We start from the raw sequence: 27,466 nt of genomic DNA, 5'->3' as shown, positions 1-27,466 counted from the left end.
GCAGCACCAAACAACTATATAGTGTACATTCTTTTTAAATGCACACTTAACATTTATAAAATTAAACATGTGCTGGGTAATAACACATTTTAAAATTTTAAATCAAAACCAATCATAGTATGTTCTCTGACCACAACAGAATTAAGCTTGGTATCAATAACAGAAAACTAGGACTCCCCTGGAAATGGAGAAAGAAACTTCAAAGAAAAAATGATGAGACCTATTAGAAAACATGCTAAACTGAATGATAATGAAAATAATACAAATTAAAACCTGTGGGATACAGCTAAAGGTCATGTTTAGAGGGAGATTTCCAAATAAATACTCTGAAGGGGAAAAAAGTCTAAAATAAAGTTAATGATTTTGGTATTAAGAAGTTAGAAAAAGAGCAGAAAATGACACCCATTGAACATAAAAGGAAGAAATAAAGAAATTACTGATACTGAAAAGAACATGTAACAGGACCAACAAAGCTAAAAACTGGTTCTTTCTTTTCAAATAAAGTATTGATAAATCACTGGGCAAGACTATGCATGGAATAAATGGAGGCAACACAAATAACTAATACCTGGAATGCAAAAGAAATATTACGAAACTCAACAGTATTCCATAAATCAGCAATAACAAGATGAGATTTATTTTCAAAAACACTATAAAAGTATCAAAAAAGTCAATATGGAGAATAAATGTCAAAAAAATTGCACAAAATTTGAAAAACGACAAGAAACCCGAAACTCAATATTGAGAGAAACTACAGAAGACACAATACATAAAACAATCTTCTGCATTGTTAGAAGATCAAGTGTGGTAAACATGCCAATTGTTTCCAAACCAATCTACACATTCAATATAGTCCTAATCAAAATCCCTATATTGGGAGAGAAGAGACATTTGAAAAGCTGATTCTAAATATTTTAATGAAAATACAAAGTAAAACAAGCATGAGCCAAAACTAGCCATGACTACAATCAAATCAAGGGGGAAGACTTAATTACTCTACTGGATTTTAAGACTGAGTGTATATAAATATACGAGGCGTGATCAAAAAATACAGTGAATGTTTAAATTTTTAAAAATTTATTACAGTAAAAGACACATCGCCATCAATTCCCCTGAAAATACTTCCCCTTGCTTCAAACACACTTATCCCATCGTTCTTGCCACTTTCTGAAGCAGTTCTGGGAGTCCTTTTCCGTGAGTGTCCTTAGTTGTACTATTGTGGCTGCCTCAATGTCCTGAATTGATTCAAAACATTTTCCTTCCATGGTGATTTTGACTTTGGAGAAGAGCCAGAAGTCAGATTCACCGGTGCCAGATCCGGTGAATAAGGTGGATGAGGACACACCATAATGTTTTTATTTGACAGAAGTTGCCTTACCAGAAGCGATGTGTGACACGTAGTTTTTCTGTTGTGATCAACAAATACGGTGAATGCTGCTGCCTAGTGTCATCCAATGGAAAGGCAGGATCTTCAATATGGAAAGCTGCACATTGAACCTTAGTAACAGTGTGTGACAAGTTTCAACTTGTTTGGTGCAGACGGGTGTGAGCTACAGTTGAGAGAAGGTGTGTTTTAAAGTGAGCCATAAATCATGCTCTATCATGACAATGCTCTGTGTCACATATTACTTCTGGTATACGGCAGCTTCTGTCAAATAAAAACATTACAGTGTGTCCTCATCCACCTTATTCACCAGATCTGGCACTGTGCGACTTTTGGCTCTTACTCAAAATCAAAATGACCATGGAAGGAAAATGTTTTGAATCAATTCAGGACATCGAGGCAGCACGACAGCGCGACTAAAGACACTTACTAAAGAGGACTTCCAGAACTGCTTCAGAAAGGGGCAAGAACGATGGGATAAGTGTGTTTGAAGCCAGGGGGGGAACATTTTCAGAGGGATTAATGGCAATGTATCTTTTAATGTAACATTTTCGTTGTTGTTATTAAACATTCACCATATTTTTTTATCACATCTTGTATACACAGACACTTTTTATATAGCTACTATATTAAAGTTGTATATACCTACCATACTAAAGACACTGTTATACTGTCACAAAGACTAGTGGAAGAGAATACAGAATTCAGAAATAAACCCATATATATTATACATTGATGATAAATGACAAAGATGGCACTAAAAACCAGTAATGAGAGAACTGTCTTTTCAATAAATAGCTCAGGTTCAATTTAATACAAATACGGAAAAGTTATATTTACTCTTGTATTACACAAACTTCAATGCCAAGAAGTTTATACCTTTAAATGTTACAAAAAAAGGAATTGTTAGATAATATAGAACAATACATTCATGAGCTCGAGGTAGGGAAAAACTGTTAGAAGACACAAAAGCAGTACCATAATAGAAAAGATCAACAAATTCAAGCATATTTTATTTTTTTCTTGTTCATCAAAAGACAAATTAAGATAGTGAAAAAGCAGAGAACTTCATGAGAGAAGGTATTTGCAACGAATATGTCAACAAATGACTTTTATCTAAAACACATTAAAAACTCCTTTAAAATTACACACAGATACATCACACACATGCCAGATAGCTGGGCAACTGGCTACTTTTATACAGATGAGAGACATTTAATTTTAAAGCATGAAGAAAACAGCATACACATATTATGTATACAGCTTAATTAAACTGCCACATAGTCTTAATTTCTTACAAAAAGGAACTCTCTAATAAATCTGTCTCTCTCTCATAAATCAACTTTTAGTCTTTTTACCCAAAAGTTGTTTAGATAATATTAATTTGGTTTTACCTTATTGTAATCTTACTATTTCTTAAAATTTAGTATGTAGGTGTCTTCTATCATGGAGAGAAGTTTTAAAAGGACAGCCAAAATATCTACAGGCCATGATGATGGCCTCTATGTTGGAATCTAGATCTCTCAGGCTCTATTTCAGGATTCTGTATTTTAGAAAGATAGTATTTAAAAAAATGAATTTAGTAGCATTTCTACACTTTTATCCCTATATTGAGTGCGTAAACAAAAAAATGTTTTAAGTCAAGTACTTAATAGCCTTCTTATATTAAAAAAAAAGTCTATTTGGAATACAGCTATTTTAGTCAGATAAATCTGGTGTTCTTAATTAAAATCCTGGTTACAAAATTTCCACAAATGTGTAGTGAATCAAACTAGTCATTCACGAAAAATATGTGCAATATGTAGGTTCTACATAATCAAATTCCAACAACTGATAACTATGTATCTTTGTAATTAAGAGCAAGACAATCCTGGGTTCTCCGCTCAGTTATTAATCAGCTGTGTAACTTGGGTAAATTGCTGTACTGTCTGAATCTCAGAATTTGCCTGTACAATACCAGTAAAAATTCCTACCTCCTAGGTTCTTAGAAAGATTAAATGAGATCATGTAACTAAAGCTTCTTATATATTGGTTGGCAAATAGACAGCACTCAGTACATGAAAAGTGTCCCACTAGCATGGAATACATTAATTAATGCAAGGAACTCCAAGCCTACAAGCAGTGTTAAAAAATGATCAGATGCTCTTGAGCAACATGTGACATATTTGCTAACAGTAATATTTGTAAGTTTACTGCTTTGGCATTAATAGTTACCTGCAAGATTGTCAAGCATGAAGTTCAGTAGCTTTCGGGTTCCATCTGGGTTCTGGTATAAATTGAGAATATCCTGTGATAAAGGATTGCCTAAAGCAGAAGACAAAAATAAAATCTGTAAGACTTACAATAGCAAGACCAGACAAATGTACACAAATAAAAAATAATTTTCTATAGTGAATATTACTATATTTAATCTGAACATAAATTTAAAGAAATTGTATGAATTTAAAGAAATACTCTTTAAGATATTCACAAAGAAAAACTTCAAAAGGTATTTCTTTCCTGATTTCAGTGTTTTACTGTAAACCTGTAATTTGTTTCTCAAAATCATATGTATACATACATACCTAAACATACACACACACACACACACACACACACACCAATATATACGTGTATCGCTGTCTACATATTGATCTTGGTCAATTCTGAAATGATATCACAACTTGGCATTTGAAGTAATCCTTACAGGTTCTATATTTATCTCCAAAGACAATATTCGTACTGAAAGACAAACAGCCCTGTATTACAAAGAATGCAAGATATAAAAAAGAGAGAGGGTCATTTTAGTTGGAATATTTATATTACATATAAGAAAAGGAAGATATTTCATGTGAAAAAGAAAACTTGTTACCAAGTTAATGAAACGTGAAAGGAAAGTAAGAATTTTTTAATGATAGTGATGAGGGAGATTTGAGTACTAAGAGTATAGATTTATCAAATATCAAAAAAAACGAGCTATTGTTAACAGTCTATATATTCCCTTAAGAAATAAAGGAGGTATTTGTTAAGACAAGCACACAACAGTCTGGTAAACAGATTTGAGAAAACAAAAACTATGGGACTTCCAGAAATGAAAATTCTAGCTATTAAAACAAACAGAATCCTCAATGCAACAGCCACCCAACCAGAGGGGCTAAAATTAAAACATTATTAAACAACAAAGTGTTAGAAAGAATATGGAGTACTTGGAACTCTCATAAATTGCTGATGGAAGTATAAAATAGTACAACTATGGTGTAAATCTGGTTGGCAGTTCCAACTGAGTTGAAAGTAAAACCATGAAATGGTCTGGGGTGACAGAAATACTCCACATTTTGAGCTAGGCAGTGGTCACACATGTGGATACTTTTGTCAAAATTACTCAAGCTGCATACTTAAGTATTTGGGTATTTTACTATATGCAATCATAAATAAAGTACTAAGAAAAAGCCATGATGAATGAGTTAGGCAGTAGATTAGACACAGCTAAAAATAAAATTAGTGAACAGAAAGATATCAAAGAAACTACCCAAAAGATATTACTGAGAGTCAAAAGACATAAAACATGAAACAGTAAAAGATACAAGAGTTAGAATAAGAAATCTTGATATACATTAACTGGAGCTCTAGAAATAAAGAACAGGACATCAGTTTCTAGTCCAACATCTAAAGAGCTTGGAAGTTGTCGCTCCCATCCTAAAGATTGAGGTCACAGGGCAAACTGCTATCCTGAACACAAACAGGCAGACTGAGATCACAGCCTATGGGAGCAGAAGTCCAAATGCTGAAGCACAGAGCAGAACAGGAATTAGTATTAGTTTGAACATTTTAAACAGTCATTGACAAATAGCTGGGGATTCAGAGAAGATTAGCTTGACAGTTGAAAACTCCAGGAGACTTAGTCTTAGGGGACCCCACACTTTCCTGAGTCTTACCTCCTGAAGCCTCACCAGGTTCTCACTATAAACATTGGAGAAAAGTTGCCCTGAGCTTCTGGCAGAGGGTAGAGGGAATGTAAATGTTCTCCTTAACAAGTCCTACCCACATGGGAATATAACCAGTTGGGGTTTTACCAAAGCCTAATCAACCAGGGGTAAGAGAAATACTCCACACTCCAGCCCCCTCTAGCTGAAGTGGATGGGGGTAGGGGGCGAAACCAACTCAGGCTCATTAAAAGACTGAGACCTAATCACAGGACTACAGGACTTTTCTCCTTCCATACTTTTCCACCACATCAATAGGGCTCCTGTGTAATAATACAGTATTACGGCTAAAAGAATTGCAAGCCTCTATTTAAAGAGCCTCTGGGAAAACCCAAAGACAACAGAGGAGCTAAAAACAAGCACACTAGAGGAAATTTTGAATTCCAACATACAGCTACAGTAAATAGTAAACACAACCTAACCCCTAGCCAGAAAGAGCAGTAAGAGAGAGGAGAGTGAGAAGAGGCAAAAACTTTCAAAAGCTAATTTAAAAAAATGAATAAACTGATACAAGGATGCACAATGCACACAAAGAAATTTATGAAAGGATTTCATTTTTCATTGTACTGCAAACTAGAGAATGACAATAGCAAGTAAAAGACTTTGAAACCAGATAAGGACCAATTACTTAAACCAAGAGAATGGCAATACAATTTATTAGCAACACAGAAGCTAGAATATAGTGAATATCTCCAAAGATTGCAAGACGATATTTGAGACTTCAACATTCCTCTACCAGTTATCAACAGGAAAATTAAACAGAAAATCAGTGAAGATAGAGAAGACCAGAACAACACTGTCAATAAACTTGACCTGATATTTACATAATACTTTACTCAAAAACAGAAAAATATACATTCAAGTCCACATGAACATTTACCCAGAGAGAACACATTTTGGGCCAGAAAGCAAACTGTAACATATTTAAAAGAAATGAAATAATACAAAGCATACTATCTGACAATAACAAAATAAAACTAGAAATCAACAGATCATTTGGAAAATCCCTAAGTACTTTGAAATTAAACATCACACTTCTAAATAATCCATGGGTCAAAGAAGTCACAAGGGAATTAAAAAATTTTTTAATTGAATTAAAATAAAAACATTATCAAAATTCGTAGCATGTGGCTAAATCAGTGTCTGACGGGAAATTTATAGCATTAAATGTTTATATGAGAAAATATCTAAAATCAATGATGTAACTTCCATATTAAGAATCTAAAAAAATAAGAGCAAATAAACCCCAAAGAAACCAGAAGACACTAATAAAGAGCATAAGTCAACAAAACTTAAAACAGAAAAACAAGAGATTACTACTGACCCCAAAACATGGTTCTCTGAAAAAGAGGCAATATAACTGATAAACCTATCTTGACCAGGACAACAAAAAGAAACAACTTATAAATATGAAAGACAGAACAGCCCCTGAGACATTAAAAGGATAGGGAGTATTACTAAGAAAATTTTATGTCCATAAATTAAGCAATTTAGGAGAAACGAACACATTTCTTGACAGAAACTACAACAGCTCGCTCAAGAAGAAACAGAAAGAAAACAGCAAAAATGGCAGAATAAGAACCTCCAAAAATTTGTCCCTCCATGAAAGCAATAACAACAACAAAACACTAGTAAAAATTGTCAGGATCAACTATTTCAGAACTCTGGAAATTAACCAAACGACTGCAGCAACCCAGGGAGTACTTATTCCAGAAAAAAAGGCACAATAAGGGTAAGAACAACAACTTAAGGAGTTATAACTTCTGGTCCTCTCGTTGCCAGGGCAGCTCGGCAACAATTGGAGCAACCAAAACTAAGCTGGTGCTCTTTCAAAGACTCATTCCCAAAGACTGGCCATTATCTGACCTGGGTGGTGGTTCCTTGACTCCTGCCTGGCGCTAAAAGACACCCACCTGGAGGGGAGGGAAGGGGTTTGGAAGCATGTTTGAGAAAATCATCACTGGAACATGTTCTAACTTTATAGCTGCCTGAGGTCACGGAAACAATTGAAGCAACAATAGACTAACCAAAAAACGTACGGAAAAGCTTGGGAATAAGAATATCAATACGGGCTTTGAAAAGGTCTGACATATTCTGGGGAACCTAGAAAGACATACATATATGGAGGACTATGCACATGCTTAGGAAAAAACCTAAAAACAGTCTAAGCTCTCACCTCTGCCTGACCTTGAGGCTATGCACACGTATAAAATAAAGGCTAAGGCAGAGTTATAAACTTCCTGGCTGAATACTGAAGGTGTGCTCCAAAGTACATACAGAGCCACTTGACTAAGAGTGGGAGATTTACTGGTTCCAGGCATTTAAGGGAGTATCTGTCCAAGTATTAACTGACCAACTGAATAAAGGCTTTACAGCCAAACATGATAAAGAATACAAACTTCACAGAATTAGTTGTAAGGTCACTATAGCAACAAATAACAAAATAGCAGTAATAAACAACCCTGGGAAAGGGAGAGATTCTGATTTCAGAGTTGCCACATTATTTAAAATGTCCCGTTCTTAACAAAGACATTAAGAAGCATGCAAAGAAACAGGAGAGTATGCCCCCATACATTGGGGGGGGGGGGGGAAGCAATCAATAAAAATGTCTCCAAGGACAAGAAAAACTACCTGAGGACTTACTAGAAAAGGCTTTAAAACTCCACTATTTTAATATGTTCAAAGAGCTAGAGAAAAATCACATCTAAAGAATTAAAGGAAAGTATAAAAATAATGTCTCACCAAATAGGTAATATCAAAATTAAATAGAAAATTATAAAAAAGGAACCAAATAGAAATTATGAAGTTGAAAAGTACAGTAAAAAAAGTCACTTAGAAGGGCTCAAGAGCAATATCAGACAGGTAGAATTATCTGTGAACTTCAAGATGGGTTGATTGAGGTGATACAGTCTGAGGCACAGAAAGAAAAAAATAATGAAAAAAATGAGCAGAGCTCAGAGATCTGTCAGACAACATCAAATGTACCAACATACACATAATGGGAGTACCAGAAGACAGAAAAGAACAGAAAAAAATGTTTTTGAAGAAATAGTGGCCAAAAGCATCCCAAATTTGATGAAAACAATATACATATCCAAGAAGCTGAACAAACTCCAAGTAAGATAAAATGAAAGAGATCCACACCCAGACAAATTTTAATAAAACTGTGGAAAGGTAAAGACATAATGAGAAACTTAAAAGCAATGGGAAAGTAGTGACTCATCACGTACAGATACTCAATAAAATTAACAGCTGATTTCTCATCAGAAACCCTGGAGGACAAAAGGCATCAGAATGATATTCAAGGTGCTGGAAAAAAATCTGTCAAGTAAGAATTCTATATCTAGCAAAAATATCCTTCAAAAAAATAAAGGAGAAATTAAGACATTCCCTGATAAACACAAATTGAATTTGTCACTAGTGGACCAGCTCTATAACAAATTCTAAAGGGATTCCCTCCAGGATGAAATAACAGGACACTGGACAGTAACTTGAATCCGTACGAAAATGAGTACCAGAAAAGATAACTACATAGATACATATAAAAGACAATATAAATGTAATTTTTGTTTTTAACTATTTTCTTCTTTTTTCTAAGAGACAATTGCATAGAGCAATAATTATAAATCTATGTTGATGAGCACACAATGTGTAAATGATATTTGTGACAATAACAGCATAAATGAGAAGTGAATGGAGCTACAATTACAAAGTTTGTTTTTTGTTTTTTTGGATTATTGACATTAAATTCCTATTAGTCCAATTAGAATGCTATAAACTAACATGCAAATTGTAATCCCTGGGGTGACCACTAAGAAAGTAACTCAAAATAATATAGCAAAAAGATTAAGGGAATGAAATTGGTACTTTGGAAAATATCCTTCTAACAAAAAAGGCATTAATTGAGGAACAAAGGAATAAAAAGGATGTAAGACATAGAAAGCAAATAGCAAAATGGCAGACATAAATCTTACCTTATCAGCAAATAAATTAAAGTGGATTAAACTCTAATTAAAAAGCAGAATTAGCAGAATGAACAATAAAACATGATTCATTATATGCTGTCCACAAGAGACACACTATAGATTCAAAGACACAAACAGGTTAAAAGTAAAAGAACAGAAAAAGGTATGCCATGCAAACAGTAACCAAAAGCAAGCTGGAGTGGCTGTACTAAGAAGAAAGGGATAACCTCAAAGTCCTGTATCAATAGTGCCTCTATATCTAATCACCCATAAGTGGAAACAACCCAAATGTCCTTCAACGTGTGAATATCCACACAATGGAACACTACTCAGCAATAGAAATTACCGATATACGCGACAACATGGATGAACCTCAAACGCATTATACTAAATGAAAGAATCCAGAATCAAAAGACTACATACTATATATTTCCATATATGACATTCTGGAAAAGTGGTTGCCACGGGCTGAGAGTAGGGGAAAGACTTGACTTCAACGGACACAAATTAATTTTAAGGGGTGACAGCACAATTGTGGTGGAGGTTATGCAACTGCTATGCACAGTCTGCCAACATTCACGGAAGAGGTGGATTTCACCACTCTACATAAGTTATAGCTCAGTAAAACCGGTTGCTAAAATTTTAATGTTTTCAAAAATGTATTCAAGGTACAATTTCAAGAGTCATTACTTAGAGTTTAGAAATACAATGTACAAATACCAAAATCAATAGAAAGGTATGTAGATTGAGAAACAAATAAAAGGGGGGGAACTATTTTTAGAAAAGCAAAAAAGGAGAGAAAAATCACACAGTGTAATCAAAAGGTAGGATAGCAATAACACAAAAATATCAATAATTACAATATAGATAAGGCAACTGGTTTAAACCGACACACTAAACCAAAATAAAGTCAGACTGGACTAAAAACGAAGTCCAGCTATGTTCTATTTGTAAGGGATACACCTAAGCATGAGTACAAAGAACTGATGAAAGTAAATGGATGAGAAAAGATGTATTACACAAACATTAACCAAAAGCAAATTTCCACAGCTATAATATTAAACAACACAGACTATAAGACAACAACCCTAACAAGGGAAAAAGAGGCTCACTACCTAATACCACCAGAAGGTATAGCAAAATACAGGTACAGGTATAGCTGTATATAGGTATACAGGTATACAGGTATAGCAACTATACCTATATATTGCTGTATGTTATACAGCAATATATAGGTATAGTTGATATACTTAATAAAATACCAAAGGATATAAAGCAAAAACTGAATGTATTACATGGGGAAATGAACAAATCCACCATTTTAATGGAAATTTTAGCATAAATATCTTAATGATTATAAAGAGAAACAGTCAAAAATTTCTAAAGATATAGAAAATTTCAGCAATATAAACAACAGAGTTGATCTACTGGACAAATATATATAGACCTGTATCCAACAATGAGAGAAACAGTATTTTTTTCACATTCAGTAAAACATTTATAAAAATTGATCATACACTAGGCCATAAAGCAACAATCAACAGTGTCAAAGAACTGATTCATACAGGCTACCTTAATTGCTTGTGATGCAATTAAGTTTAAAGCTAACAATAAAAAAGCTAAATTTAAAATCACACATGCAATGGAAATCTTAAATAACTGATGGGTCAAAGCACATATGATAACCTATATTAAAAATACTTAGGCCAAAACAGTAAATACTTCATATCAAAACTGTAGGATGCAACAACAAGAAAGCAAAATAGGCAAATTTATAAACTTAAATGCTTATATTTGAAAATAAGGACATCTAAATATGAAAATATATATAACTTTAAAAGAAAGAAAATGAAAAATTATAAATCTAGATAATACAAATAAAGAAAAAACAGAAACCAGTTTTAAAAAATAAGTCAACATTGATTTACTGAAAAGAATGTAACTGACAAATCCCTGGGGAGACTACATCAGACCCCAAAAAAGTAGAAGGCACAAATAAATCTTAATACAGGGAGTGATATAGCTACAAATAGAAGAGTCTAAAACTTTATCAAGAGATTATGAACATTTTTATGCAAATGAATTTGACAAATTCCAACAGCAGAGATATGGGCCACCAAAACTGACTCATTAACAATTAGAAAGTCTCAACAGTTCTCATAACTACAAATATACTGAGGTGATAGTTAATTATCTTCCACAAAGAAAACACTAGGCAATGATAGTTTTATAGAATTATCCTACCAAAATTTCAAGAAACAGATTAGTTCAATCTTACACAAACTCTTTGAGAGAACTTTGTAAGAATAATAAAAACACAGGACTATCTTATTGATGAACACGTGAAAAATTCCTTTAAAAAAGTTCTGTTTGAAAGCTGTCCACCAGGAACCCTGTGCTTACCTCCTTATACTTTGTGACTGACAGATTCACAGGGTTATCTGTCTCCTGACACTAAACAGTATCTGTAGCTAGTTATATAGGCAACCAAATAGGTCAAGACAACCATACAAATATTTCCATATAACTCTGTCCCCGTGGGGAAGCAAGACTTTTGCTGTTTGCTAGAATATTTGCTGGTTGCTTGAAAAGTGCCGGAACCTTGGACCTGGATTACTCAGTTACAGTGCAAACACACTGTGTACAAAGCATGTGTCTGGGACTATGCTTGAGTGACAATGTTTTTTGTCTCTGACCCAGGAGTCTCATGTCTTCTGCCACTATCCATGAAACAATAATTGGCTTAACTTATTAGCCTGAAAGTAGGATAAAATCTCAGAGCCTTCACAGTTCTTGATAAATATTATCAAAATAAATCCAGCAGTGTATAAAAGCACCAAATTGGGTTTACCTCAGGAAGGCAAATGTACTTTAAATTGGAAAAAATGTATACGTATAATTTACTACCTCAGCCTGTGAAATGAGAATAATATAATCATTTCAATAGACAAAGAAAAACATCAATAAACTCAGCACTTGAATAAGGATTACCAAAACAGGAACAGAAGGAAACTTCTAGAAACTAAAAAAAATTTTTTACCAAAAAGGTATAGCAAATATCATTGTTAATGGAGAAATATTAGAAGCACTTCCTTTAAAATTGGGAAGAGAAGCATGCCCAGTATTAATGCTTCTATTCAGCACTGTGCTAAACATCCCAGTCAATACATTAAAATAAGAAATTAAATATAGAAGAATTAGAAAGGAAAACACAAAACTGTCACTATTAGCAAATGAAATTATTACCTGCATATAAAACCCAAAATAATTTACAAATTTTTAGAAAGAAGGAGAATTTAGCCAAAGCTTGTCAGATCAATTTTTTAAATTGCATTTCTATATACCCCAACAGCAAATAAGCAGAAAAGGCAACTTTTAAAATAAAAAAGTCCTGGTTTATAATAGGAACAAGAAAATTTATAAGCTGCCTAGAAACAAATCCAACAAAAGATGTGCCTCATCAGTGTGTAGATAGTTAAAAATTTTATACAAAGACATTAAATATGATCTAAATAAATGGAGAGAGTGCTTAAATTCATGGACAAGAAGACTCAATATAGTTAAGATGTCAATTTTTCCTAACTTGATCCAGACATTCAATGCAATTCCAAAGTACCAACAGCTTTTGTGAAATATAGCAAGCTGTTTCTTTTGTATAAGAAGATCCAAGACACCCAAACTGCCAAGACACTACAAAAGAAAAATGTTAGGGTAATTTCTAAACCAGATATCCAGTCTTAATGTAAGGCCATAATAATAATCATGATAATGCAGTAATTCATGCAAGGTTACACAAATTGACTACCAGATATACGGAATGGAGATCCTAGAAACATACCTAGACACAGCTGATAAATGAGAGAAATGACTTTGCTGATTAGTGGAAAAGGGGAAAACTCTTCACTAAATGGTATTGAGACAGCTGGTTATTCATAGGAAAAAAACAAGATTAGATTGTTCTCAAAATTAGACCCCTCATAGTATATTAAAAAATCAATTTCAAATGAATGAAAAAATTAACTATGAAAAGCAAAACTTTACAAAACTGTTAGGAGGTAATATAGGAAAATGTATTTCTGACCTGGGATAAGCAAGATATTTTTTGTTTTTTTTTTAATTTATTGGGGTGACAATGGTTAAAATTACATAGGTTTCAAGCGTACAATTCTGTAATACATTATCTATATATCACACAGTGTACTCACCACCCAGAGTCAGTTCTCCTTATATTTGACCCCTTTTACCCTCGTCTACCATCCCCCTCCCCCTTATCCTCTGGTAACCACTGAACTGTTGTCTGTGTCTGAGTTTTTGTTTCTTTGTCTTGTTCCTTTTTCAGTTTTATATCCCACATACGAATGAAGTCATCTGGTTCTCAACTTTTTCTGACTTATTTCACTTAGCATAATAATCTAAATATCCATCCATGTTGTCACAAATGGCACTATTTCATCTTTTCTTATGGTCAAGTAATATTACATTGTGTATATATACCACATCTTCATCCAATCATCTATCGAAGGACACTTTGGTTGTTTCCATGTCTTGGCCACCATAAAACTGCAATGAACATTGGAGTACATACAGTTTTACAGATAAATGTTTTCAGATTTTCTGGGTAGATACCCAGGAAAGGGATTGCTGGGTCATATGGCAATTCTTTTTTTTTTTTTTTTTTTTTTTTAATTTATTGGGGTGAAAATTGTTAGTAAAATTATGGTAATTCTATTTTCTATTCTTAATTTTTTGAGAAACCTCCACACTGCCTTCCATAGCAGGTGCACCAATCTGCATTCCCACCAACAGTGCATGAGGGTTCCTTTTTCTCCACAGCCTCTCCAACACTTGTTATTATTTGTCTTGTTGATGATAGCCATTCTAACTGGGATAGTTCATTGTGGTTTTTATTTGCATTTCCCATTTTTAAAATGTTTTTATGTTATCCTCTTTACCCTTTAATGTTATGTATAAGTGTATAGTGCCATATTTTGTGTGGCAGTTGTGTAGGATTTCTTTAAAAAGACATAATATGCAGTTAATCATGAAAGATTTTTAAATTAAACTACAATAAAAATATCAAATCTATTCATTAAAAGATACCAATAAAGAACAGACACAAAATGGGAGGAGACATTTACAATACAAAATAGACACAGCTTAAGAAATCCTATAAATCAATAAGAAACAAATATTCCAAGCAGAAATGAGCAAAAGACATCAATAGCAATTTCACAAAAGAAACATGGCTAATAAATATATAAAAGATGTCCAATCTTATTAGCAATTAGGAAAATGCAAATTAAGGGTACCACAGAAACTATTTCATACTCAATAATGGGCAAAATTTTATAAACTTGACAACATTTAGTGTTGGGAAGAAGACAGAAAAATGGAAACTATATTACTTTTGGGACTATAGTTTACTACAACTATTTTGTAGAACACTATGGTATTCTAATAAAGCTAAGGATATATAGGCCTCTGTAGCCAACAGTTATACTCTTAAGAACTCTATTGGAAACATGTACAGGAATGTTAATGATTGCATTGCTTATAGTAGCCAAAAAAAGGGGTGGGACTAAATATCTACAAAAAAAGTGTGGTGGGACTAAGTGTTACAGTAGAATGAATAAATTACAACACATCTGTATATCAGAATACAACACAGCAATGAAAAAAAACTGCAATTACCTGCATGCATGAACATGGCTGAATCATAAAAACAAAGTTGAAAAAAATGCATGTCACAGAAAATTACATTCGGTAGTGTTTCATTTACATAAAGGTTAAAGCACCCACAACAGAAACATATATAACCTCAGTATCTGGCACACGTAGGTACTCTTCAGTATCTGTCGAATGAACTTAAGTAAAGGAATAGCTAATACGAAATCCTGGACAGTAATAACTTCTGGGAGAAGGGATGGAAACGTAATCATGAAATGGTACACAGGAAAATTTAAATATACAGAAGAACTACACCAATAAGATGTGACTGTGCCTATTTCCCAACAATCTTACTGACAGTTATTTCATAAAATTTTGGAAATTCTTCCAATCTGATATGGCAAAATTGAGTATAATTGCAATTTGCATTGTTATTATTATGCAAAAGGTCATCAACGTTCTATGTTTCAGCTATTTGTATACCCTCTTATATCAATAATCCTGTTCCCTTAGTTATTGATTCCCAGCAGCTCATATAACACAGAAATAAGTACTCTGCCTCCTATATGAATGATAGATTTTTCAAAGTGCATTAAAGGTGCTGAGAATGTTGGGTACAATTATTCATTTTATTATTGTCTTTAAAAATGTATGTTGTTATTCTTTTATATTTCACAAATAAAGAAATTTACAAGTTAAAGAATCTTCTACTGCCATAGCCCATGTATTTTAAGGGAGATAAGTAATTATTGGAATAAAGCTAGGAATTTTCACAATTATTGAAGTTCTAAATTTTTTATGACTTAAGACATCAATGTTTAACGCCTGAGGACAACTCTTTGGCCCATATGTCAGAGAAAGTATTGCCTTATTCCTTAGGACATGAATTCTAAATTATTTAAAACAACTGTGAGAATTGCTCTTACACCATTTCTTCTATAAAATACACTTTGGATTTTTTTTTTAAGTGGCTTAAGAGAACATTTCCAACTTACTGGACCAGTCATGTCTGTAGTTTTTAAATTGGCCTATCCTAATTCCTCAAATATCTTATCCTTCATACACTCCTCAAATTTCAACATAAAATTTCTAAAACTTAGCTTGTTGGGACAGAAGAATCAAAATCATCATCAAAATGTCAATAGTACTGTTTCAGAGCAAGACAGGGAAATAGAAGAAAGGTACTCCTTTGTTCACTTTCAAGACAAAATGGAAACTCAGAGGCAGTTCCTTCACAGTTGCTTTCACATATATCACAGTGCTATTCTAAATGCTCCATTCCGCTCCTGCCCCTTTTTGGATACAAAATACCACTATGCAGCTATTAAAACTGATTAAGAAATTATTTCAAGTTTTACCTTCTTAAGACTATAAATTTACCATTCATTAGGGACATTTTATTCCTTCAATTGCTTCATAAAACCAATCCTGTTTTTACCATCTTTAACTTTTGCAAGAAGGCCAAAAGGGCTCTGGTTTTCTTTCATTTCTGAAACGTCCTTGTTCTCCTCTATTGGATCACCTGAATAGAAAGTAGCACTCCAGGAATACAGACTCTTATAGAAAAGGGTTTTTACCATATAGTTATCTACCATAGAACAAACTGAAGTCTTATGAAAAGGAATTTATCCACTGGCATGAACAAAGCTGAGTTACAATTCACAAGGAAGAGCTGGTGCCTGATCTAAAAGACTAGTGGTCCAAGAAGAGATTTTAACAAATGCAAATCAGTTAGATAAAAGAACACTAGAAACAAAGACCAGACAAAGACAGTACAGTAGTCCCCCCTTATCCATGGTTTCACTTTCCACAGTCTTAGTGACATGGTCAACGGTGGTCCAAAAAAATTAAATGGAAAATTCTAGAAATAAACAATTCCTAAGTTTTAAATCATGTGCTATCCTGAGTAGTGTAATGAAATCTCGTGCCATCCCGCCCGAATCATGAACAGCCGCTTCAGTGTATCTTTGGTGCCTACTCTACCTGTCTGTTAATAGCCATCTCAGTCATCTGATCAACTGTTAAGGTATCACAGTGCTTGTGTTCAGGGAACCCTTATTTTACTTAACAATGGCACATGAGCAGTGATGCTGGCAATTTGGACATGCTAAAGAGAAGCTGTGAGTGCTTCCTTTAAGTGAAAAGGTGAGTACAGTATAGTAAGATATTTTGAGAGAGAGAAAGAGACTACATTCACATAACTTCTATTACAGTATTTTTATAGTTGTTCTATTTTTTATTAGTTGTTAATCTCTTACTATGCCTAATGTATAAATTAAATTTTATCATAGGTATGTATGTATGTATAGGAAAACACACAGACACACACACACACACACACACACACACACACACACACACACACAGTTCAGTACCATCCAACATTTCAGGCATCCACTGGGGGTCCTGGAATGTATCTCTCCCCCCCCCCCAAATAAGGGCTACTGTACTTTAGAAGACTAACATTATAATCCATAAAATAGAATGAAAGACTAAGAAGATAACAGATATTCAGACTGATTTATTTAGTTGATACTTAGTACAAATTTTCTGGGAATGTGTCTGAATGAGATAACATGAAACAGAGTTATGAAACAGTTATTTTACTGTTATGTGTGTTTTCAGGAATGTTACGGTGATACAAAGGGTAAATCCACTGGAGTCAATCAGAAATTATTAATTTATCATTGATGTGTTCTCCATCAATATTAAAAGGAGGAAAACAACTATTTGGATTGATGTTAAAAGTAAAAAACAATGGCTATTCTTAGAGATAAAAAATAATTTATTATAATCAATAAAAAAGTGTGACTTTCATACTTCATGAATGTCAAATTATTAAAACATGACAATCATTGTACAATTTTTTAATAAAGGAACAGACCTGCCCCACTCCAACTCTTGTTAGATGGCTGTTTTAACTATATTTATAACAATAAGATATATAGCATACACAGAGTCAGGTGAAATATCCCAACAGTTAAATTTCAAATGCCTTGGGCTAATCATCAAGAAAGTATTTTTAGATATAAGTATCCTGTATCCTCTTCATACACGATTTAAAAATCCAAAAAATCCTACAGAGAAACTAAAAACACAAGACTTTTGCCAATTATATAATTACCCAATTTACCAAGGGTTAACTGTATAAGGAAGCGTAATACCATTTCTTTCATTTCAACCAATAATGTCATCATTCTTTACACTCTTATTCAAGCTTCATTCTTAATGCCCCATTGTATGACATAAGCAAATACTAACAGAACACATTCAGAGACTCAAATAATCTTTGAAGAAAAACAAAATACATGAAAGTATGCATTTTATAAGGCTTTAATGTTCATTCCTCACAAGCATCGCATAGAATAAAATTTTTAACCAGTACAGTACATGTGTTTTTAGTCCTCTGAGTTCAAAATAAACCCCTCTTCCTATGCTATGCCAGAAAAGAAAATTATAAAAATTTCAGTTATTTATATAAATTGAGTATGACATTCATCCCAAACTGACTGAGATGAGACTGTCACAGAAACATACATTTTGGATTGATACATTGCATTTAGAATAATTATAATTAAGTATAGCTCATTTTTATTGTTATAATGTTTTCCCTCTTACAATCATATAATATGTCAATGCTATTTTATCTCTTCTATCAAAACCTGATATGGGACATTCCAGCTAAGGTTAAAGTTTACTCTATTAAGTCATTCTTTAAAAAAAAGGGGGGGGGGGAGAAAATAGGAAAAACTACAGTGTTAATGTTGAAATGCGTCCTCTAAGAAATTTCAGAGTTTCATATAAAATTAAAGACAAAACACAAAAACAAAAGATTTTCTCCACCAAAGTTTGTTAAAATGATGGCAGCAAGCTGAAATCCTGAAGCTTAATTCAATCCCGAAGAACCACTTTTCTTTAAAGATAAAGTATAGTCACCCTCTCAAAGTTATACTAAAACCTGACTTCTACAGTAACCAAAATGGTCTTTAAAAGGCCAGAACATGTCAATACTGAGTGTTAATGCTACATGTTTTAAAGAAATCACTCACCTTTCAAACCTAGAGTTTGTAGCTGGAAGAGCCGACCAAGTTCATAAGGCAAAACCCGTAACATATTGTCATTTAAAAGCAATTCCCTGTTTAAAAAAAAAAAAATTGTTTTAGTTCAATTTATCAAGCCTTATTAATATCTACAATCATTTTCTTAATCTTCTCTCCAACATACCATGATTAATGTTTACATTCAAGGTGCATTTCCATATGCTTATCTAAAACTGTTGTATAATATTAAAGTAGTATAAAATGTTAAAATGTGTGACTGCCACAACTGTTGACAGTCTTTCTATAATGTTCTCATCCTCTAGCCCAGAGGATTAGAGGTGAAGGAACTGCGTATCATTCCTCGGCTAAACCCACCCTTAACTGTCTCTCATCTAAATGTCTATCAGGTGCAGATCAGGGTGACAGATATTCTTAATATCCAAAGATAACAGATCTGTGAACCTAGTCTAATTCATAAAAACTAAGTTTTGTATAAACGTCAGGATTTAACTATAACAATAGACGATCACCTGCATCAAGTTTTGTAACTGTCTACAACTATAATCACAGCAAGATATCGTGATGAACAATCACTGACATAGGACATAAACATGAAAAATAAAGCATAGGATAATATAAATAATAGGGAAGCAGCGATAACGTCTGAGTTTATGACTGGAATTTTGGGTAGACTATAGAAAAAATAAACAGCCCTCTTATTAGATGACTAAAAAGTATTTTAAAAAACCCCAGAAAACTATCAGAAACATACAGTAAGGGGAAGAACAAGATTCTAAAACAATATAAATCTTTAATTTTAAACGTATGACAGCAATTTTTAAAATTACTATTCAGCAGAATAACAATATAGAAAAGCAATCCTTGTTTGTCCTGGGAATATTTATACAAGGTCTTAAGAGTCCTACAAAATTTTCTCCCATGAAGGAATTCTTGAGAAACCCTGCAGGACTAGAACTAAATCCATTTATTATCAGGTCTTAAGAGTTCCTTAAGGAGTTGTAATATGTAAGTATACCTTGCCTTATAAAACAGAGGTATGTTCCTATAAGTTTTACTTACAAGCAAATCATATTTTCCCAATTATTTCTAATTAGTCTTCTGCTACACTTGAGCCTAAAGTCAAACTTAGTATTTTAGTTCCACCCACCTCAAGTCTGTCAAAGGAACTTGGTAACACAAGCACACTTTTAGGAAAAACCCTCCAAAAGGAAGTAAAAGAAATGTTCAACTGAGGCCAACTCAAGCACTGTGCTTAGACAATTGATATGATTTGATCTTCAAACACATATGGAAATCCTACTGTAAGATGAGTAACATCCCGTAATTTTCTTATTTGGTAAATTGAGAATTTTATATAGTGAGTCACATCTGTAACATTTCCTCACCTGAGAGACACCATGTTTCCTAGTTCTGCTGGTAAACTTCTGAGTTTATTGGATGACAGATCCAAGTAAACCAGATTATGAAGCTTGGCAATATCAGGTGGAATGCGACTAAGGTAATTGTCATTTAGGTGCAGCGCTGTCAAGTGTGTCAATGACCAAAGTGATGTACTTAAGCTCCGCACTCTACCTAAAAGGAAAAATATTGAAGCATTAAACTTTAGGCCCAAGACAAAGACTGAACTACAAGAACTAAAAAGCAGTGAAAAAGTCTGCAAGTATATATAGATACAGTATCTTTGACATTTTAATTTTGTGTTTAATGTCATTTGACAGCTTCCAAACACACCTGGCCGTTCTTGAATTTCAGGCCACTTTTGCCTGAAATTACAAACCTTCCGTGTATTAAGTAAGATATGGTGTAACAAGGGGAACTATGGAATCAGGGTGATCATATGGTCTCAAGGAGAAAACATGGTGCTAAATTGACCTTTTATGGCACAACAGTCTTGAATATTTTTTTTTTTAAAGTCACAGTCCTAACAAAATTTCTCATACATTCCATGAAAATACAATAGTGCAAGGTGTATCCAAATCTAGGGCCTAGATTAGTCTACAAACTTTAAATAGATAAGAATAATTACTATGACATAAAACCAACTGTAGATTAGCTACCAGGAAAACCATTTACCCTCAAAGAAGACATCTCCCCTGCTTTCTGATGTTAAAATTATAGGTTAACCCTGGTTGAATATTTTCCATTAACTGCAACATACTCAAGGAAATAGTCATACATTAAGTTTTATCAATCAGTCAGCATCTGATAGCTTGGTGGAGTATGTACTAGAAAAAGTCAGAAGACCTGGTTCAGAGTCCTGATTTTTACCATTTGTTAGCTATATACGCCTGTGCAAATCACCTAGCCTCAGGTTCTATAAAATTTAATACTACCTTAATAATGTATATAAAGATTATTTTATAAACTTTACAAAAGTAAAATGGTATTTTAATTATATGTCACTTTCCAAACAATTGATTTTGATTTAAAAAGTAGTAGAAGGTAGAGACAGCAGAAAATCTCAAAAGGGAAATGTTACTTTTCATGTAGCTATGGAGCAGTAAACTCAAACTTAGATCTTCTGTCCAGGGTTCTTAACCACTACAGGTTCCTCCGTGCTGTCTATAATTATGCTTAAAATGCTGACTAGGATTTTGCATTTTAACAAGAAACAAAGTTTTCAAGATGAAACTTATTTCAGTTTTATCCAGGGTTTAACCAAGTTGTTCTCAATCCGGGCAATTTTGCTCCCCAAGGGACTTCTGCAATCTGGAGATATTTTTGGTTGTCAAAACTAGAGAAGTGCTCCTGGCTCTGGTGGGTAGGCGCCAGGAATGCTGCTAAACATTCTACAGTGCACACATCAGCCCCCACCACAGAGAATCATCTAGTCCTAAGTGTCAGCCATGCCAACTTGAAAAACCCTAAGTTAACCTAATAGGATTTGCTCATATTCATTCTTTTGATTACCAATCACCTATCTACCCAGTTACCTTTTTAGTTAAATGTACAGGTAAATTCTTGCTACTGACACTATAATATGGATTTAACTCTTCCAAATGAAAGCCTACTGGGGAGGGGCCTACATTCTACATATATAATCTGTACTGCATCAATTCATAAAAGAAAAATAGTGCTCATTTTATTTTTAATAGAATTTTTAACTTTGTGATAATTTTTGATTTACAGAAAAGTTACCAAGATAATATACACAGTTCCTGTATACCCGCCTTTTCCAGTTTCCTCTGATATTAGCATCTTACATTACCATGGTACATTTGTCAAAAATAGAAACATCGGTATATTACTATTAACTCATCTACAGACTTTACTTGGATTTCACCCATTTTTACACCTTTTTGTTCCAAGATTCAATTGAAGATACCATTTTGCATCTAGTCATCCTGTCTCCTGAGTCTCCTCTGGTATGTGACAGTCTCTCAGTCTTGTTTCTCTGACCTTGACAATTTCAAGGACTGATAGTTAAGTATTTTGTATAACGTCTTTCAGTTGAGTCTGATGTTTTTCTGACTATTAGGCTGGGATTTTGAGTTTTTAGAAATCATATTCTATTTTACCAAATCCTAAATCTGTGAGATCATGTAACACAGTTATCACTTATTTGTTAGAATAAACAGAAGCTTCTAAGTTTCCTATTCTGCCAACACTGGGATGATAGGAGGACGGCAAAGATTTCAATTTGCAAAAATAATTACTCTGCAATAGCCAAAACAAAAATCTATTATATCAAAGAACCTGGCTTTACTTAGAAAGTAAATGTCTTCAATTCTAGATGCCAACTCTGGCTCAAGGCATCAGTTCCAAAAGAAAGATGGGAACAAAGACAGTCACAGATAAAACAGATAAACACTAGTACCTCAGTGTTTCATATTTTCTTGATTTGTTCATCTAATTAAAAGTATACAACAAAGAAATAAACATAACAATACTCAACTCTTGTTCATCATTGCTATTATATCCCGAATTAAATGTTGCAGAATCCACTCACCCGAGATTTCTAATTCTGCCCAGTGAGATTTTTTCCCATTGGCTACCTCCTCTGCTGACATGATGGTGTAAATTCTGCGAGGATCTGGAGGGTCATATTTTTCCTTTGGCATCCCTATTAGTCTGTAAAAAATAACAACAAAAAAAAGGGAAAATGGTGTGTAAGTTTTATTTTTGTCTTCCCTTGCCAAGCTACTCATTTTATACTACGAATTCTTACTAGAAGAGAAACCTATCTGCAGCATGCGAGGCACTCACAGGAACTCAGGAACACATGCGTAAGAGAAACCGCAAGACATGCAGTGACACTGGACTTCACAGTAGACACGGTGGCTGCTTCCCAAACCACCGTCCCACCCATTCCCCTCCATTCCGCTGCGTTGCTTTCTAAGACAAATGACCTACACCCGTTTTATGCATGGACTCTGACTAATCTAAGAAAATCAGGGTAATCCCAGTAGCCTCCTGGTCTCAGTGATACTCAGACACCTCAAGCCTAAGACAATCAGCACATGATGTTTCCCCAGTCACACAGATGAGCTCCGAGTTATCTAACAAGCACAAGGCTCACGACTCTTCTATGTTTATGAGAGAAGTTTCTCTCCTGCTGGTCATAAATGAAGGAGAATACAGCCCAGATTGTTGTTGGCAGCCATCCAACTATGAGGGAACCCAGCCATAGAAGTCAGAGCCTAGAAAATAGAGACAGCAAGCCAGATTCCTCACCAACCCATAGCTGCAGCACTCCCAAACACTGGGCTTTTCGGATACACAAGCGAATATATTTCGCTTGTTGTTTAAACTAGTTTGAGTGGTGTTTTCTGTTACTTGCAATCAAAAGCATACAGACTAGGCAATCATATAGCTTGTGTTTGTATCGGCCAGTCTTAGTATACATCTGTTGTTGTTAGGTAATTATTAACATCAGTCCTTTTCACTCTCAAAAGTGTCTAATTTGGATGATAAGTTACATGGCTACCCTAATTAAAACTAATATTATACAGTCTTCTTCATGTAACTGCCAAAATAACCACTGAAACATCATCGATGGCCAACTAGACATAAAACTCAAGTGGGCAGGTAGGAAGCAGATGACAAATGGTGCTAAAAGTAACCATTCAAGGGGTCCAATACAAGAATTACTGCTTGGTAGTTGACAGAAAATAAAATCCAGTTCAGATCTAATAAGAATAGCAAATAAAGTCCCAAACCCAACTAAACTCCTGCATCAGTAAATTGCCTCGCAGTATTTGTTTGATTCTTTGCTCAGAATTTTAACACACACACCCCCACCCCCAAAACCAAGTATCTAAATTTGGGAGTGTTACTAAATAGAGTTTGGAATCTGTATCTCAGTAAGAGTTACCTTCAGGTGGTCTAAAATTTGTTACATATAGAGAATAAAGAAAACTGACACGTATTGTATTATGTATTAAGAAATCAGAGCAAAGTTTTATAAGAGTACAATCAAAGCTTCCCATGATTTTGCTCTCTTATTTCTAAAGGTAAAACAGTCACCCTTCCCACTAACTAAAAGGGGCAGAAAATCTTTTCCAGATTTGATCATCTGTTAACAGTAATTAGCTTCCAAGTTTCCAGGTTAAACCCTTCTGTTTTAATATTATCATACAACCTGGGTGATACTAAACCATATTTTATTTCCCATAAATGTCCCAGATCTTCAAACAGCACAAAGAATAAGATCATTTTCCACACAAGAGAAACCTGATTTTTACCACAGTCAGCCTATGCAAAATACTTCTGAAAATAAAATTTTTAGATAACAAGGTTTTCAGAATTTCTACTGTGCGCCATAAAGCATGAGTCTTTCTGTGGTACTTCTGCTATTACCATAAGATTCTACAAAGCCAAATCAAACAGATCCAGATCCAAATACATGCTACAAATCTATGACCTACAATGAGAATGGGTAAGAAACAAACACTAGAAAATCTGCAAAAACATATTTCGTTAATTTTAGATCCTTTTTATAAAGCATAAAGCACAGGATGAGAGGTAAACTTAATTTGGCTGTTTCAGTCATGGCTCCCACTAGGTGATATGTTCCTTAAGGGGAGGGACTGTGAGTTATTTTTGTATGGAGGCATATCCTTTTTATAGCTCTACGCAGTTCCTATCACATAGTAGGCATTTAATGTGTATTTATAGAATGATAATATGCTTTATAATCCTAAAATCTACAACCTCCTTCCAGCTTACCCACCTCACAACCAATTAACAGTCAATACTTTTCTAAAAATTAATCTCAAAAAGACAGTAATAAATCCACATGTTCAATTTCCCTAAATATTTTAAAAATCTAGGTAGATTATTAATTGCCATCACTTCTCGCCCTCTAATTCTAATCTTGAAACAGCTAAATAAAACTATACATTTTTTAAATTTTCATAAGTTTCCAATTTTGTAAGTCCACTAAAATTTACAAAATCTGTACCAGCAAAACGGATCCATAAAATGTTTACCAATGTCTATAATATGTAAAAACCAATGTAATATTAATACTGTTATACCAGAGGTCAAAATATCTTTTGGATTTGATTAGGAAGCCAGTAAAAATACAAGTCATTTAATGAATCTAGATTTGGATAATCTGACTGAAGCTACAACATTTGTCATTTGGGTTAACTAAGTAATTTAGTAGAGTCTATGGTTCTGGCCATCACTATTGTCCCAAACATGAGATTTCAAATGCGCTACTAAAAACTTAGAAAACTCAAGTTCAGATAATCGGTGTTACTTAATCTTCAGCCTTATTTTCCCTCTAAGTTCCTCAGCATCAACTTCCTGCCTTGAAGACATACCACAAAAACCTACTTCAAAATAACTTAAACTATAATAATTCAAATGTAATTTAAATCGCTAAAAGTGACACTGATAATGTGGTTTCTCATATATAGGTCATTCCAAGGTTGAAATACTGAGTGACAGACACTTTTTATCTAAGAAAAAGGAATGTTTTACTTTGGAAAGCCTAACAGCTAATTCTTCTCCCTATATTCTTTTTTAAACTGATGAAAGAGATGGTTTCTTGAATGAGTTTTTCCGAGAGTTTTAATTTCTACAATGTCTTCCATCAGTTCCCAAAGGATCCTCCCGTTACATCAGCCTAGTTTATCCTACAGATCCTAACCATGTCACAAAGTAAATCACAAGCCCCTTCACAACACAACCTGTTAAATTTCCCAGTCTTTGACCCAATTTCAACACTATGAAAACTACTCCACCTCGCTCCCCAAACACTAACCACACGGACGTCTCTGAACCTGCCATCTACTCTCCCTCACTCCTTGGACCTCAGCCTGTCACCCACGCAGCCCTCCTGGATTCTAGCGCCACATTTCTGAGCGTAACCTTCAGTCCTGGACAAAGAACCTGATTATCTCCTATTTCTTAGTTCCAACACAAACTATCCTGAAAGTAAACAAGTTTTAATCTCTGCTACTGAAGGCTGATTAATCACTACCACATAGTGAAGTTTACTCCTCAGTCTTCTGTTTCACCAAAAACTTCCAGTAAACTTATAAAATACTGACCTCATGGAAAATGTATTCCAAATTTTTTTATTTGGAATTATAAGCAATAAATTATTTAATAATTTATTACAAGCAATATTATGTATTTTGCTTGTATTGAAAAAATAACTTAGAATTTAAAAAATTACAATAATTTCATGTAATACTAGGGCTACTTTGCCCTAGAAAAATTGAAGTTGGGAGTTTTCAAACCTGAAATAAAATACAAGATAACTAAATAACACGCTGTTTCAATAACAGCATATTACAAGATGTATATATGAAATACACCCAAATATACAACTGCTAAGGAATCCCAAATCTCAGGTTTTATACCTGCGGCTAGAAAAATAATGCAGCATAACTGCCCTCCCTCCCCCGCCAAAAAAAATTAAAAAACTGAGCCAAATCAGAGCAGACTGTAAGAGGCTAGAACTAAACTTTTAATATTGGTCATCTGAAGCAGCTTACTGAAAAAACAGGAGGCTCTATAGTGCATAAAGATATAAGCCCTTACGGTGTGAAACTACAGTTTCCCTCTCAGCACCCTATTTTTAAGGTCATTTTATCTCAGTCTATAGTTCAGCACAATTAATATTATTTCATTTAGAATTCAGACTAAGAAAAAGAAAACGTTACAACCAAAGAGTGCTTCATAATGAAGCAGAGATTTCTAACTCAATGAATCCAACCTCAAAATACAAATCATTAGACATATACTTATTTCCACAGAAATAGTAAGTGATCACCTCAACATTAGTTTGCAAAGCAATCTTAGGCAGAGATGCAGATGCTACCAGAGTTCCTAAAATTGGAAAAAGACAAAATTAAGCCTACATTAGATTATTTCTGTTTACATTTTAGAGCAAGAGGTCAATGACTTATTATATTTTACATTCTCATATAAATATGTTTTATTTTGACATTTATTTATTTCCAAAGTTTA

At 33.8% G+C, this 27,466-nt stretch overlaps 1 protein-coding gene across 4 annotated transcripts in view; it reads right to left on the bottom strand.

Moving 5' to 3' along the window:
* CNOT6L (CCR4-NOT transcription complex subunit 6 like) overlaps positions 1-27,466 on the bottom strand; it is a 98,987-nt gene that overhangs the window by 45,743 nt on the left and 25,778 nt on the right. For 3 of the 4 annotated variants that reach the window (XM_074324421.1, XM_019720244.2, XM_074324423.1), the window contains exons 2-5: positions 22,989-23,110; positions 20,425-20,611; positions 19,028-19,113; positions 3,599-3,688 (exon numbers count right to left, since the gene is read on the bottom strand). In XM_074324421.1, coding sequence (XP_074180522.1) covers positions 3,599-3,688; positions 19,028-19,113; positions 20,425-20,611; positions 22,989-23,100 — 475 coding nt within the window. In that variant the 5' untranslated portion in view covers positions 23,101-23,110. Of the gene's footprint in view, positions 1-3,598; positions 3,689-19,027; positions 19,114-20,424; positions 20,612-22,988; positions 23,111-27,466 lie in introns of those variants that run through there. The other variant, XM_074324422.1, reaches the window with a different exon arrangement.

Source organism: Rhinolophus sinicus, linkage group LG02 (genome assembly GCF_036562045.2).
Source record: "Rhinolophus sinicus isolate RSC01 linkage group LG02, ASM3656204v1, whole genome shotgun sequence".
NCBI lineage: Eukaryota > Metazoa > Chordata > Mammalia > Chiroptera > Rhinolophidae > Rhinolophus > Rhinolophus sinicus.
The sequence above is the reverse complement of the archived record's forward strand: the minus strand, read 5'-3'. Positions and strand labels throughout refer to the sequence as shown.